Source organism: Pavona decussata, unplaced genomic scaffold, assembly GCF_977016875.1.
Source record: "Pavona decussata unplaced genomic scaffold, jaPavDecu1.1 SCAFFOLD_27, whole genome shotgun sequence".
In the NCBI taxonomy this organism is placed as follows: domain Eukaryota; kingdom Metazoa; phylum Cnidaria; class Anthozoa; order Scleractinia; family Agariciidae; genus Pavona; species Pavona decussata.
The window spans coordinates 2,305,562-2,322,757 of NW_028145450.1; the positions used below are offsets into that span (position 1 = coordinate 2,305,562).

Genomic DNA, 17,196 nt, shown 5'->3' on the forward strand with positions numbered 1-17,196 from the left:
AAAATGATAGATCGTAGATGCGTCTCTCAATGAAATTTGAGCCATTAAGCTCCACTTATATTATCCTTTTAGAAGGTGGAAGCAATCGTAAACACCAGATTTTACTGTTGAATTAGAACCAGGTTTAGCCTAATTTAGGGTAAATAGAAAGCTTGAGAGAAAAAAAAGGACAACGAAATTAAGGAAACTATGATCTCAGACAAATTCTCCTTTACTCAAAGGAACTTAAAGGAAAGCAAGTAAAGCCGTTTTAATACTTAATTTCATGATGCTATAAGCCGAAGAAAACGGACAAAACAGGCTGGCTGTTGGTAGCGCAAAATAATTTCGGAACTTAAAATTGGAGGTCTAATAGAAACTACAAACTTATTCCCAATACATCCACTGGCACAATATCTGTCAAAAAATATGAGGTTAAAAAAACACAAAAACCTTGTCTGAAATACAAACGGTAAGTGGAGCTTTTGAATGGATTCAAAACTACAACGCAGCCAGGTTTTTTTTTCACACGGGAGCAAACGAAACCTGGTTAACTACAGTAGGTAAAGTGCCTAAAGCAAGTCAGCACCTTAGCTAAAAACAGGAAATACTTATTAAAGACAAGCTGGATGAACCACAATTCGTGACTTTATTCCACGAGGACGTGCTAGGAATATAATGAGGCGATATTGATTACCCATCGACATCCTCTTCTTCAACAAGACATTTTATTCTCAAAGAACGAATCATTCAGTATAACTAAGAGTTGCAAAAGAAAGTCACATTCATGTTTTCATCTTTCGCGAAACATTTTACCCAACAATTGTATTTCTGTGAAAAAAAAAAAGTTGCGGTTTATATTCGACAATTTGGCGTTAGTCCTTATAATTCTGTTTGTATTACGCTTTTGAATTATGTCAATATATGTAAACATGATGATGATGGCCAAAAATATGCCGAACTTTAATATCTGAGTAAACAACCACAAGACGTATACAAAGCCTCCAGTCACCCTTCGATACATCCTAGTACCCTGCAATTTTGTTTTTGGCTGCCGGGCAACCTCTTTGTTTTTAAGCTCTTCCGTTTTCGAGTAGAACCAGCATGTAAACTAAATTTAAAGGTTGTATTTTTAAAATAGCATCATTCGCTTTCTTCATTTGCGGTTTTGCTGATGCAAACCACAGCCATTGTATGGCTCAGTTATGCGTAGCTTGTGCGGATGTCGTTTTTTTTTTTTTTTTGTTTTTTCGTTTCTCGCTAAGCCAGTTATCGATCTGGTCAACGGCCAAAGTTAGTTTAGTGTGGGTTTATAGCTTCTTGAATGGATACAAAATGGTTATTAAAAGCCAGTGAAAGAAAAAAAATGATGGTTAAGGACGGTGCCTAGTACTACAGAGTTATTTTTGTGCAGTTTACTACTATACGGAAAGAACAGATCTTGGAACCCAAAGAGAAAATTGGGGGTAACTACGCCTTTTTTAAAGACAATTAAGTAACAATAATTCTAAAACGGGCTAAAATTTAAGGCAATGTATGGCATTTTTTTTTCTCAAATTGAAGCTTTATTTTAGCATGATTTAAATACAATTCAAACGAAAACGGATATAATGAAAGGAAATGTGATGTAATATATATATTTTTTCATAGTACTATGGACTCGTAGATCTTATCAGTGGGATTACAAGTGTGACGATAAATATTTTAGCTAAGTTATATTTTATTTTAAGAATTAGGCGCACGAAGCCAATAATAAATATTCGTGACTTAGTTTATTTAGTTCCTTCATTCTAATTTTGCGCGGTAAAACGCTCCCACCTGTTTATACCTGTCTTTCTAATTGCTTTCTGTTTCCGCTAAGAAGACTTACCACTCATGCTAATTATATTAGATTAGCGCTAATATTCTCGCTATCTTTCCATCATTCTCTGAGTTTTCACGGCTTTTAAATCTTAAACAGATTAGAACTTGAAAGAGAACTTGTAGTTGTTGTTGCCTATGTCCAAGAACCCAGATACTGTCGGAACCCCTTGAAAGAAGCGAATTGCTCTGCTATTCCCCGTGCCAGTACTCAAGTTTAAAATACAGAAGTTATTTTCTACTAAAAATAGCTTTGTTTAGTTTTGCGGGATATTAAATGGTAACCGAACAACGACGTTTCCTTCAATGGCCGATAATGGAAATGCAGCATTCATTTATGCTACTACGCGATTTTTTTTTCAACTCATTAACTTGTACAAATCCAGCGAACTACCCAGGAACCAAATTGTTAGGCGTGACATTCGAGTTGAAAAAGAGAATGCAGCATTTGGTCATCTCACGTTGTTGTTTTGAAGAGGGCCACAAAGAAATGTACCTAGATTTAGAACGGACGTACCAGGCAATTGTTTTTGGACAATTTGGCGTTAGTCGCTATAATTGTGATTATGTTAAGCAATTGAATTCTGTCACTATAAGCAAACATGATGATGATGTGCCAAAAAAATGAGGCCATCCGGTTATCAGGTACACTGCACCTTAATGTTTAGGTAAACAACCACGGGACGACTTCTTTGCCTCCTGTCTAGAGTCATACTTGTACCTTACACTGAAAAATCCCAAGATATTGCTAAGAAAATTGCCAAGTTTTTTCTTTTAAATAGCTTTTTTTTTTATATTTCTGATGAGTTATTTTTTAGTTGGTAAGTAGAAGTGACTTGCGTTTTAAAGAACTCTTACATCCGCAATTATCTTACCCCAGAGAGAAATAAGACTGTTCCTCATTTTATTCTCACAAAACCGACAAACAAGAAATAGGATAACAAATTATTTTCGATATTTTTGTTTATTTCTGAGAGTACCTTCAAGCTCACAGAGGGTATATTTTTTATCATCCTTTAAAGATGTCGGATGGACTGAACATCATGAAGAAATTTAGCACTATTTTTCTCCAAATTTCGAAATTAAAATTTTGCGGATTTTACTTTTCAAGTGAAGCAATGAAGAAAACGATACATCGTAGATGTGTCTCTCAATGAAATTTGAGCCATTAAGCTCCACTTATATTATCCTTTAAGAAGGTGGAAGCAATCGTAAACAACAGATTTTACTGTTGAATTAGAACCAGGTTTAACCTAATTTGGGATAAATAGAAAGCTTGAGAGAAAAAAAAGGACAACGAAATTAAGGAAACTATGATCTCAGACAAATTCTCCTTTACTCAAAGGAACTTAAAGAAAAGCAAGGCGCAAATAAAAGCCGTTTTAATAATTAATTGTATGAAGCTATAAGCCGAAGAAAACGGACAAAACAGGCTGGCTGTTGGTAGCGCAAAAATAATTTCGGAACTTAAAATTGGAGGTCTAATAGAGACTACAAATTTATTTCCAATACATCCACTGGCACATTATCTGTTAAAAAATATGAGGTTAAAAAAACACAAAAACCTTGTCTGAAATACAAACGATAAGTGGAGCTTTTGAATGGATTCAAAACTACAACGCAGCCAGGTTTTTTTTATCACTCGGGAGCAAACGAAACCTGGTTAGCTAGGTAAAGTGCCTAAAGCAAGTCAGTACCTTAGCTAAAAACAGGAAATACTTATTAAAGACAAGCTGGATGAACCACAATTCGTGACTTTATTCCACGAGGACGTGCTAGGAATATAATGAGGCAATATTAATTACCCATCCACATCCTCTTCTCCAACAAGACATTTAATTCTCAAGAAACGAATCATTGAGTATAACTAAGAGTTGCAAAAGAAAGTCACATTCATGTTTTCATCTTTCGTGAAACATTTTACCCAACAATTATATTTCTGTGAAAAAAATTGGGGTTTATATTCGACAATTTGACGTTAGTCCCTATAATTCTGTTTGTATTACGCTTTTGAATTATGTCAATATATGTAAACATCAAGATGATGGCCAAAAATATACCGAACTTTAACATCTAAGTAAACAACCACAGGACGTCTATTTACCCTCCAGTCATCCTTCGGTACACCCTAGTACCCTGCAATTTTGTGTTTGGCTGGCAAACTCTTTGTTCCAGGTCTTCCGTATTGGTGCCAGCAAGAAAACTGAATTTAAAGATTATATTTTTAAAATAGCATCATTCGCTTTCTTCATTTGCGGTTTTGCTGATAAAAAACCGCAGCCATTGTTTGGCTCAGTTATGCGTAGTTTGTGCGGATGTCGTTTTTTTTGTTTTTGTTTTTTGTTTTTTCGTTTCTCTCTAAGCCAGTTATCGATCTGGTCAACGGCCAAAGTTAGTTTAGTGTGAGTTTATAGCTTCTTAACTGGATACAAAATGGTTATTAAAAGCCAGTGAAACAAAAAAAATGATGGTTAAGGACGGTGCCTAGTACTACAGAGTTATTTTTGTGCAGTTTACTACTATACGGAAAAAACAGATCTTGGAACCCAAAGAGAAAATTGGGGGTAACTACGCCTTTTTTAAAGACAATTAAGTAACAATAATTCTAAAACGGGCTAAAATACAAAGCAATGTATGGCATTTTTTTCTCAAATTGAAGCTTTATTTTAGCATGATTTAAATACAATTCAAACGAAAACGGATATAATGAAAGGAAATGTGATGTAATATATATATTTTTTCATAGTACTATGGACTCGTAGATCTGATCAGTGGGATTACAAGTGTGACGATAAGTATTTTAGCTAAGTTATACCATAGTTAATAAAGGGCAATGGTTATGAAGCCCCACATTCTTCCTTTGTTTTAGGTTTTTGTTGGCCTTTTTTGCCCTTGAAGGTGCACAAAGGTGACAACGCTCAATAGCACTCCAATTAAGTTGAAAAAACTGACCAATAGAAACATACCTTTAATTTATTCAGTCTGAATGTGCGACCAAAAAACAAAAGGTTGTGCACTGTCAGGGAGCTTTCAACCTAAATTGCAGCACCGTTGTTTTTGCTTTTGATTTTTGCCGAGTTTCATAACCAGTCTCCTCTACTAACTATGGTTATACTTTATTTTAAGAATTAGGCGCGCGAAGCCAATAATAAATATTCGTGACTCAGTTTATTTAGTTCCTTCATTCTAATTTTGCGCGGTAAAACGCTCCCACCTGTTTATACCTGTCTTTCTGATTGTTTTCTGTTTCCGCTAAGAAGACTTACCACTCATGCTAATTATATTAGATTAGCGCTAATATTCTCGCTATCTTTCCATCATTCTCTGAGTTTTCACGGCTTTTAAATCTTAAACAGATTAGAACTTGAAAGAGAACTTGTAGTTGTTGTTGCTTATGTCCAAGAACCCAGATACTGTCGGTACCCCTTGAAAGAAGCGAATTGCTCTGCTATTCCCCGTGCCAGTACTCAAGTTTAAAATACAGAAGTTATTTCCTACTAAAAATAGCTTTGTTTAGTTTTGCGGGATATTAAATGGTAACCGAACAACGACGTTTCCTTCAATGGCCGATAATGGAAATGCAGCATTCATTTATGCTACTACACGATTTTTTTTCAACTCATTAACTTGTACAAATCCAGCGAACTACCCAGGAACCAAATTGTTAGGCGTGACATTCGAGTTTAAAAAGAGAATGCAGCATTTGGTCATCTCACGTTGTTGTTTTGAAGAGGACCACAAAGAAATGTACCTAGATTTAGAACGGACGTACAAGGCAATTGTTTTTCCTCATTAAACCTGTGGTTTTGTGGCGTTGTCGTTGCCGTCGCCGTCATCGTTGCTTGAGTTCTCAAAAATTGTGGAAGGGGATGTTGTTAAAACTTTGGAAAATCATTTAAGGCTTCAAGCCAAAGTACATATTATTATTACTGTTTTTCATATATTTTTTTCTGTAATAGGGAGCAAAATTTGTTTAATTATCAAGAAATAAATGTTCGTTTGGTGATGGTTTTCCTTATTTTCGTCCCTTAAGTATTTGCAAAAAGTGATAACTTGTAAAGAGAAATACGATGGGGTCCCTATTGAGCGTTTAAATATATAAACGAACATAGGATTGTGAATTGGAATACATGTAATTTCACACGTTCGCTTTTGAACATTGGGACAAGAAAAACATTGCAACAAAACTACTGAATAAAACAAGGGTTATAGTCAATAACCTATTTGAATCCTTCCTCTAAAATTATGGCATGCTAACAATTGCCATGTTAACCACATTGGTCCATTTTCTGAAGTAGGTTGCCTTTCGTCTTTCAATTAAGCCTAATTAATTCAGTGCCAACCTTCAGTCCATTTCTTGCGGTTACCAAAGTAGCTTTTTCGAAGCGAAATTAATTAGCCTTTAATGCAACATTTGACGTTTGATGACGCAAAACTGGTGGTGGAATGTTAATTACCGCCCGCAAGAAATTGTCCTTAATTCTCGTGTTCGTGGTTACGGAACCATTTTGTATACTGTTCGTCAAAACAAGTGGAAGACGTCTTTTCTGGGATTACAGCTGGAAAAGAAAATCACAAGAAATTGGTAATGTGCTTTTCACTGTTGCTTTAGTTATTTTCTTTTTCCTCTTTTTCCATAAAATTTCTTAATACTAAGAAACTTCTTTGTTACTCGCATATTTATTAAAGGGAGAAAGGATGGCGCAGTGCCGTAAGAACTTGTTTGTTGCGGTTCTCACAAAAAAGGCGAACTCTCCATTCGAATATGCCACTTTGAATTAGGGATAAGAGGGCGCAAACTGCTTGTGTGGAGATTTAACGACAAATTATATAAGTCCTATTCAACAAATTTTGAAATATCTAGGCTTTGCAAACTAGATATATCTGGACCAAGATCTTGCTTACCTAACTTGAAGCCTCTAGGTGTAAACGAAGACGCATGTGAACTTGTTTTAATTCATTTAACAAATCGACGGCACTTTTCTATGGTCTATACTCTTTTAGCATACCTCAGTGACCGACTTTTGCGTAACGCGCAATCTGATTGGCTACACAGGTGCCGTCTATCGATCGATAGACGGCAGTTTGACAGAGCGCGCGAGATTTAGCATGCATCATTGCACAAATATATCAAAATTTATAAAATAAAAAAATTTATTGCTTCATAGATCGATCACTGAGGTATGCTAAAACAATTAGACGGCTCACTCTAAGTTGCTATCGCCTTTGATAGTTGGCGAGGGGCGAAACCTCGAGCTCGCCGTCTAATTGTTAAATAGACCATAAAATGACGTCAAAAAATGTTTAAAACTCAAGTAGAACCACGAGCCGCAGGTGAGTGGTTTCACAGCCAAGTTTTTAGGACATTTTATGGCGTCATTTTATGGTCTATAAGAGTATAGACCATAGAGAACTGCCGTCGATTTGTTTTTTGACAATAACATGGAAAATTACGAGCGGAATTGGATATTTTTTTCGTTCTGAAAAAGCGCGCGCCTTACATCTGACGTCATTTTTATTGTCTGTACTCTTATAGACAATAGCTACGAGCCAATAAGCGCGCAGGAATTTGGACAGTTATTGTAAAATTGCCTTTTGACGCCGACTTTAAACATTAATGCATTCCATTGGAAAGTTAAAGGCGATATAACGTCCATTTTTCACCCTATACGTAGGTCTTTGTTTCCTAAATACTGCATCTTTCTGTGGAGATTTTTTGTCGCGTTAAAATGACTTGCATTACTATTGTGTATCGGTTGCATCAGATGCTAAAGGAGACAGTAATTCTTAATATTACTTTTTTAGATATGGTCATGAGACTGCTGTTCCGTATCTCGGTTTGCTTTGTCTTAAGTCAAATGCTTTACAGAGTAGAGACTCAGCAATGTCCAGCCTTTGGATCTGAGCTGTCCATCTTTGGATGGATGTTACAGCGACACATCTATAAGACGATGATGGCCGATCTAGGTCTTCACTGCCTGTTAGTCTGTCGTACAGATGATCGATGTCAAAGTTTCAACTTTGTGATGTCTCTCCACATGTGTGAGTTCAGTAATCGGACGAAGGAAGCCAGACCGGAGGATTTCATTCCTGACCCAGACAGATATTATTTCAGAAGAGACATAAACAGAGGTAAAATACTGCTATAAGAAATAGCCAAATTACTAAGAAGTCAACAAACTATGGACGAATAAATGCTGATTTTGCTTTTCAGTTCCCCTTGGTTCAATCGCAGAGCTGCCTGCAGAGACATGCAAAGAAATAAAAGCGAGTGAAGAAGGTCAAGTGGTTAGTGGCAAATATTGGCTGTCTACCATAATACCAGGCATACCCGTACTAGCTTACTGCGACATGAAGACAGAAGGTGAGTTTGATTCTGGAAGCCAGTTGTGTTACTAGATCCGTTTGACAGAGCTTGAAAGTGGGGATTAATCTAGGGAAGAGTGTAGATTATCTTGGAGTAGAAGGTAAGGTTAACCTTAAGCAAGAATTTGACATCCCTTACAACAAGATATGGTTCCAGCTGGATGATTTTTCGTTGCTTGGCATAAGCCTCTAATAACTGGCTGTTGCGGGGTCGTTATAAATAATAATAATAATGATAATAATAATAATAATAATAATAATAATAATAATAATAATAATAATAATAATAATAATAATAATAATACTAATACTAATACTAATACTAATACTAATACTAATACTAATACTAATACTAATACTAATACTAATACTAATACTAATACTAATACTAATACTAATACTAATAACAACCTTTGTTTACCCTCGGCAGTGTTTATAGCACAAGTGCTAGTGGGGCCGAGCATTAAACTTCACAAAGAAATAATTTAAATTGAAAATAACATGGTAAAAAATCCCAACTGGCAGGAGGCAGACCAGCTGGCTATTTACAAGCGCGTCCGAGGAGTTGAACTTGGGGCTACCGAGAAACAACTCCAGCTAGTGGTCAGAGCGGGACTTGAACCCGGGACCTCCGAATTTCAAGTCCAGCGCCCTAACCACTCGACCACGCTGACTATTGTTATTTTGCATCTATTTTGTGACGTATCAGGAATGTTATATTTATATTCTTGACCTAAATGAAATACAGCTGTACTTGTCTTGCTTTCGAGGTTTCTCTGGGGTTTTCGTTTTCGTTTTTTATTTTTCCTCTACTCAAACTCTGAGCTCTCCTTAACTTTTAATTTGATATGGGACCACACCTAAAAGGTGTGTTGAGCTTTTAATGATCAGACTGGTGGTAGTCTTTTTCTATAAAAATTACAGTTGAGCGGGCGATGGAGAAGCGAGCGAGTCGAAGGGAAGCTGGTATCATTCCCCCAACTATTTAGAAAGAGATTGCTTACAGTGTATTTAACTTCCACTAAGCAAAACCGCGATTATTTATATCAGAAGTGTTTAGAAAATCGTTGTTGGATTTTGTTTTTCAGATGTTGACGAGTGCACCGCTTCTTCCCCGGTCTGTCACGTAAATGCCAAATGTCAGAACAACCACGGCTCTTATAACTGCATGTGCAATTCAGGATTCACTGGTGATGGAAAAACTTGCCAAGGTAAGAGGAAAATGGAAAGTTATTGCCAATTCTCGTATTTTTGCTCTCCCACCTATTGATAAAGGTTCTGCTAACAGCCTGTTTAACTTCCATTAAATTTAACCGCGATAAAATCCGACGATTTTAGAATTTTCTTGTCAATTTTGTTGTTGGATTTTGTCAGACGTTGACGAGTGCACCGCTTCTTCTCCGGTCTGTGATGTAAATGCCAAATGTCAGAACAACCAGGGCTCTTATAAGTGCATGTGCAATTCAGGATTCACTGGTGATGGAAAAACTTGCCAAGGTAAGAAGAAAATGAAAGGCTTTTTCCAATTCAAATGTAACGGCGATTAAATAAGGAGTTTTCAGAATTCTGATGTTGTTTTGATGTTGTATTTTTTTTATCAGACGTTGACGAGTGCACCGCTTCTTCTCCGGTCTGTGATGTAAATGCCAAATGTCAGAACAACCAGGGCTCTTATAAGTGCATCTGCAATTCAGGATTCACTGGTAATGGAAAAACTTGCCAAGGTAAGAGGAAAATTGAAGGCTCTCTTAACAGTTTCTTTAACTTCTAATAAATGTAAATGCGATTAAATCAGAAGATTTTAGAATTTTGTTATCGTTTTTGTTCTTGGATTTTTGTCAGACGTTGACGAGTGCACCGCTTCTTCTCCGGCCTGTGACGCAAATGCCAAATGTCAGAACAACCAAGGCTCTTATAAGTGCATGTGCAATTCAGGATTCACTGGTAATGGAAAAACTTGCCAAGGTAAGAGGAAAATTGAAGGCTCTCCTAACAGTTGCTTTAATGGGGAAGGTCATTTCAAAATGGCACCTTTTCTACTTTCGTCAATAGAGGTAATTTAAACATTAGGTACTCATTGAAGTGTCAGCTTCCAAAGAGTTTTCTATCCTTATGAAATCTTTGTTCATAGTAGCCTAAAAATCGTGCACGGTCGCCGCCATCTTGGAATATACTCAGCAGCCTGGCGATGCTTCCGTGACGTCATTGAGTTCAACCTGAAGTTTGGCGGGAAGCTTGAACACACGACTCGTCCTTTTGCAGTTAAGGCTTTTTGTTCAGCACCATATTGCTCAAACAGGTCTCAAAGAGACGGCAAAAAAGGTATTTCCTTCCATCGTTTACCAGTAAAAAGAAAAAACTTGGCAAAGCAATGGCCGGGACAAAAAGTTCTGTCCGAAAGAAGAACACTTGTATGTTTGTTCCGATCACTTCACTGTTGAATTTTTTGAAGTGGACCACCGACATAATCTCCTCGGCGGTAAAACTCGCAAAAGAAAGAAAAAAACAGACGCAGTAGCAATTATTATATAAGATTTCATATCCAGCGAAGATTAAAAAAAAAAAAAATCGGAAAACAGAAGAAGAACTCGTCGTATCCTGATACTGGTTGACAAAGTACCTTCAAGCTTGTTTTCTGACTCCGGTTTTTCAACTCAACAAACGCACTCTCTTGCGGTCTTCCGCACTTCGCAGCTTCCGCACAAGCACCAATTTAAGTTTAACAGTCTTTCTGCACCTTCGTTCTCGTTATCAGAGCCATTGTTTCCTTGGTCAACGTTGCCTACAGGCTGAGCGCACGCTATTGCATGGCACGCGCAAACGAGCTTAATTTTTAAAGTTTGGCCCTTTATTTTGTCGCTACAATGCCACCTTCTTGGAATGTCATTACACAGTTTGGACCTTTGTAACAGCGATTTTGAGAAAACATAGAAATTAGCTTTGTGATTTGTGTCAAATTTTGGTCACTTCCGTCACACTTGAGGATAACGTTTGTTTCGTTTGCAAGCGTTTGGATCGTTCAAAAACGTGCGTTTCGATCGTTCAAAGCGTTTGACATTGTTCGTTTAGATCGTTCGAAGCGTTTTGCATTTTTAGTTTCTATCGTTTCTGGCGTTTCAGAGTGTTGATGTACTACATCATGCTTATCTTTCGCATGTCACGGCGACATCTTATTCTGTAAAGCCTTCGTCTGTTATCAGAAATAAACCTACTGAAGGAAATAAGACTTTTTAATAGATCTGTGCATGGAGAGAAGCTGTGGACGCAGGCTTAGTGGTAGCAGTTGCCTTCATAGATTTTAAAAAGGCATTCGATAGTGTGTCGCACGCCATTCTCGAAACGAAGTTGGAAAGGGACTTTGGCATATCAGGGCTACTCCTGGATTGGCTTAAAAGTTACTTGAAGGAAAGACAGCAATACACAGCTGTTAATGGATCAACTTCAGAGATGATACCGATCTCTTTTGGAATTCCTCAAGGGTCTGTCTTGGGGCCGACACTTTTCACTCTCTTCACGAACGATCTTCCGTCCTCAGTATCTTCCGGATCCGTCTATATGTTTGCCGACGATACAACGGTTTACTGCATAAGTGACACGGCAGAGAAAAGTATTGCCAAGTTAAATTCTGCACTTCGTGAATTAAACGAGTGGTGCCTCATTAACAGATTAACACCCCACCCAAGTAAAAGTGAGGCCATGCTAATCTCTAGAAGAAATCCCCCGGTAAACATTCCCCCGATCCTTATCGGAAATTCTACGATTGAATGGGTATCGAAATCACGGTTACTGGGAATGACCGTCGATGAGAAACTGACCTGGACTCAACATATGCTGGAACTCAAAAAATCATTTGCTAAAAAACTAGGATTACTTAAGAAGGCGAGATTTCTCCCTAAAAACGTTCGTCAGGACCTCTATTTTAAGGTCATCTTGCCATCAGTGACATATGGTCTTATACTATGGGGATCCTGCTGCAATTCTGACTTATTTCATTCCCTGGAAAGACTTCACTGCAGGGCTGCGAGACTTATTTTTCATTTGCCGAAAGATATGGCATCTGCTGATGTCCTACAACTGGCCCAATGGCCGACTCTGTCTATTTATTATAAATTAGCCATTTTTATCTGTCTCCATAAAGCTTTCCACGATAGGTTACCTGTCACATTAATCGACCTGATTTCTAAGAAACGGGCCACAAACTATTCAACCCGGACTTGCGCTTCTTTAATTGTTCCACGCTTCAACCCGCGTTACATGAAAGACTTTGTCGCGTTTAGAGGCTCAGTCCTGTGGAATGCAGTGACCAACAACTGTAGTGCCCTGACAAATAACATTCCTTATCGTGAGCTCAGGCTAAAGCTTAAATCTCAAGCTAATTTTAATGAATTCAGCTTTAAGATAACGTCTGCATCCACTTGTAATTTTAGAAAAGATGACTTTGCATATACTTAATTTTATGCTCATGATTTCATATTTGTAAGCGTTAATTTAGTTCAAACATTTTGTCTGTATATACCCTTAGTTTTTAGCTTCTTTAGTTTACTTGTAATTAGTTAATTGCAAACGACCCCACATTCAAGCTCATGTAGCTTTAATACTCATCGTTTTAAAATAAAGGCTATCATCATCTGTGCATAACTACAAGAACTTTAAGGAAAAATTATGTAGATATCAATTGTTGCTACTGGATATTCGAAAAACAAAAGCTACACAACATGCAACAAAAGCAAAACAAAATATAAATTGACTTATCTCGATCAATCAGTTTTTCTCACGCCCAACAGCTACGAAAGCGAACAAGAAGCTGAGCGCCGCTTGGTGAATTGATACTCAAGACATTTCGGCGCTTATTTTGCGTAAAGGCAAAATTTTGTGAATGAAAAATTACATTTTAATAGCACAGGATGCAAAGTTTTGAGTTTTTCAACAGTTTAAAAAGACGTAATAATGACTGAGTTTAACATGACTATAATAATGTCAATAATAGATTCCTGAAGCGGACCGACCAATTTAATTATCTGATCAAGATAAAAACATTTAAATAATAATCTCGGGAACTGCAAATTTATTGTTATTTGCGCTTCACTGTACGTTTCCTCTGCTTGATTCAGAAGGGAATACGGGTCTCATTTGAAACAAGTGCGGTTGGTTGACAGTTTACTTCGATAAGGTCAGAATTAATAACTTCAGTGAAATTATGCAGAGGAGCGCAATGTACATAAACAAACATGAAACGATCGAAACGCGCCAAGACAATCAAATTTTTGGAACGTTTGACACGCTTGTTTCAGACGTTTCAAACGCACGAAGCAAACAATATGTAAACCAAAATTTTCAAGTCTACGACTCACGCCGTAGAACTAAAACATGTAACGCTGAATTTGTTATTGTTATCGTACAATTATCGAAGATTGCAAAGTGAAAGCCAATGGATATGAGAGTACAACTAATGTACATTTCAGAAAGGTAAAAATCAGTGCAATATTTTAGTTAGTCGCAATTTTGAGTGTAATTTTTTCCACGGTGTTATTTCCGAATTTGCACATTTTTGCACGACCGCATTTTCCTTTTTTTATGTTCAACGTGAAACCAGAGTTTGCGTGTACAAAGGTTGATGCACATAAAATTTCGTTTTTATTTTTGTCTTTGACGTTTTTTCTATAATCCCCATGTTTCGTGTCTTAACCATGTTAACATGTTTAGCGTCACATCAGATTTGTGACGGCCGTGCCAGGCAGTAGCGTGCGCACAACTTACACGCTCGGGCTCGAAACGATACGGCTCAGCCATTTTGGTTAAACTCAGTGACGTCACGCAAGCATGGCCAGGCTGCTAAGTATTTTCCAAGGTGGAGGCGACCGTGCTCGATTTTTGGACTATTTTGAGCAAGGATTTCATGAGGATAGAAAGCTCTTTGGAAGCTGAAACTTCCGTGAGTACCCAATGTTTACATTACCTTTCTATTGATGAAAGGGAAAAAAGTGTCATTTTGGAATGATCTTCTCCTTTAACTTCTATTAAATATAACCGCGATTAAATCAGATTTTAGAATTTTGTTGTCGTTTTTTTTCTTGGATTTTTGTCAGACGTTAACGAGTGCACCGCTTCTTCCCCGGTCTGTGACGTAAATGCCAAATGTCAGAACAACCAGGGCTCTTATAAGTGCATGTGCAATTCAGGATTCACTGGTAATGGAAAAACTTGTCGAGGTAAGAGGAAAATTGAAGGCTCTCTTAACAGTTTCTTTAACTTCTGTTAAATGTAATCGGGATTAAATCAGAAGATTATAGAATTTTGTTGTCATTTTTGTTCTTGGATTTTTGTCAGACGTTGACGAGTGCACCGCTTCTTCTCCGGTCTGTGACGCAAATGCCAAATGTCAGAACAACCAGGGCTCTTATAAGTGCACGTGCAACTCAGGATTTGTTGGTGATGGAAAAACTTGCCAAGGTAAGAGCAAAATCGAAGGCTCTCTTAACAGTTTCTTTAACTTCTATTAAATGTAATCGCGATTAAATCAGAAGATTTTAGAATTTTGTTGTCGTTTTTGTTGTTGGATTTTTGTCAGACGTTGACGAGTGCACCGCTTCTTCTCCGGTCTGTGACGTAAATGCCAAATGTCAGAACAACCAGGGCTCTTATTACTGCGCGTGCAACTCAGGATTTGTTGGTGATGGAAAAACTTGCCAAGGTAAGAAGAAAATGGAAAGCTCTCAATGCACATTATCAATTATATTATTTAACTCTTTGCTTCTTTTTGTTGGCACAAAGGTGTAATTTTTTTCTTTCTAAATTCGATAACGACACTCCAGTTTTTAGAATATCACGTTTTTGGTAATGATGGTATGTTCTTTCAGCTGAGGGATGTTAAGGTCAAAATTTTGTACAGTCGAACCTCCTTTTGCAACCACCTCTCGTAAGCGACCACCTCTCATTCACGACCACTTTTCCAAAATACCAAACGTTTTCAAGTCAAATCAGTATAGATGGAACCTCCCGTAGGCGACCACCTCTCGTAAGCGACCACCTCCCGTAAGCGAGCAGTTTTAGAGATGATTGTTTGAAAATTTCAATTGTTTTTACCCTCCAGTAGGCGACCACTTGACACACAATCTGCTGGATCTCTCACGGGAACGAACGTCAACTAAATTATGTAACAAACAAACAAACAAACAAACGCGAAAGTTGTAGATGTTTTACGTTTCAAATGTAACATTGCAAAAATGCCGTTTACTGTTTGCTCCTGAATCAGGCAGTCTAAAGAAAAGTTATTACTTTGGGTTTCGATAAGCACTGGCAAAAGGGTTTGGTCTCCGCAATTACCATATGTAAATGACCCGAAATTTAGACCCCCCGTGGTCCGACCTCTGGTAAGCGACAACCTCCCGTAAGCGACCACATATCCTTCACATTATGGGCGGTCGCTTACGGGAGGTTCGACTGTATTGTAATTTTCATCAGATATCGAAGAGTGCACTCAAGGATCTCATGAATGCCTTCCAAGCCTTGCTTCCTCCACAAATACTTTTGGATAATACAACTGTTCTTCTAACCCTGGATACTTGCAACGATGTTTCCTTCTATGTCCTCAACGGGTAGTAATAACAATAAAGAGATTTAGCATCGCGTTTACGTGAAACGGCAAACGTCACCTTGCCGTTTAACGTTTTACGTAAGATAGCGTGAACTTTTTGACTTTAGCTTCGCGTGTGCTTATAATTAGCTATTGCGAGTTTCCATGAAGTAATTTTGCGACTCACTGTGGTGAGTTCATGAAGAAAAATGCGGTAAGGAGTGAGTTCTGATGGATTTTCAAACGTGAAACTTCATTTGTCTTAGTATGACTTGCCGGAAAAATTATTGGGGTACTTGTTTTCAACAATCAACTACTTTTATGTGTGAGAAAAAAGGAAGAAATATACTTCCGTAGTTCTCACGTAGACGGCAAACGCGAAATAGCCTGTTTTCACGTAGAAACGGCAACCGGCAACCAGCAAACGCGAATAATAATAATAATAATAATAATAATAATAATAATAATAATAATAATAATAATAATAATAATAATATAATAATAATAATAATTTTATTAATTTCTATTGCGCTATTATGAATATAAATTTTCCATTGCGCATTACAACATGATCATAATACAAATATATAAAAATACAAATGTAAACGAAATTTAAATATCTAAATACTATAAAAAGGCTTGTCTAAAAAGATAAGCCTTGATTGCCGTCTTGAATTTATTAATCGAATTTAATTGAATTTATTAATCGGGAAATTGTGGTCACGTGGTCATTTTTGCCGTTTCTCGTTTCACGTATACGCGATGCTAAATCTCTTTATTTTCTATAGCCGTTTTGGACTCCCCCACCATTCATTTCTTCGTTTTCCTAAAGCTCCTCAAAATCCTAAAAGTTAAGAAACCATTGGAAGAAAATTGCAAAAAGAAGAAAAAAAAAACTGAAAAAAGGCCTTTTTAGAATTTGGTCACCAAGGTGACAACAAACCCTAACCCTACCACATCAAATTTCTCCCGGATAAATCTTTGGGCTTCAATTTTACAGAACTAATTTTTCGGAATTTTATCGTAGCCTGTAAACGAAAAGGTCAGCGACTAAGTGAACGCGTTTCAATATGATGGACTTATCCTGTTATCTAATAACAACTGATTTGTATCATAATTGACGATTTGTATACATAGCTTTCAAGTGATCTTAAGTACCATGCAATATTTCACTGCAGGAATATGTCCAAAGAATTGGATGCACATACAAGACTCTTGTTACCTGATCTCATCTGGAAAATTGAACTGGAATGCAGCAAAATCTGCCTGTGAGGCAATGGGATCGAAGCTTGCAATGGTGAAGTCTCAAGCTGAACAACAAGCTCTTGCCCCTAAAATATCACAAGACACATGGATTGGTTTGTACAGGAACCCCAATGACAAGTCACGTTGGATATGGGTTGACGGAAGAGGGGTTA

General features: G+C 37.3%; 1 protein-coding gene across 1 annotated transcript in view; it reads left to right on the top strand.

Annotated features, from left to right (window-relative positions):
- Nucleotides 1–17,196, top strand: part of LOC146485306 (uncharacterized) — a 128,296-nt gene that overhangs the window by 55,087 nt on the left and 56,013 nt on the right. Inside the window, exons 6-12 of the mRNA XM_085103648.1 lie at nt 9,294–9,416; nt 9,580–9,702; nt 9,807–9,929; nt 10,048–10,170; nt 14,292–14,414; nt 14,533–14,655; nt 14,774–14,896. Of these exons, the coding sequence (XP_084959774.1) occupies nt 9,294–9,416; nt 9,580–9,702; nt 9,807–9,929; nt 10,048–10,170; nt 14,292–14,414; nt 14,533–14,655; nt 14,774–14,896 (861 nt within the window). The remainder of the gene's footprint in view (nt 1–9,293; nt 9,417–9,579; nt 9,703–9,806; nt 9,930–10,047; nt 10,171–14,291; nt 14,415–14,532; nt 14,656–14,773; nt 14,897–17,196) is intronic.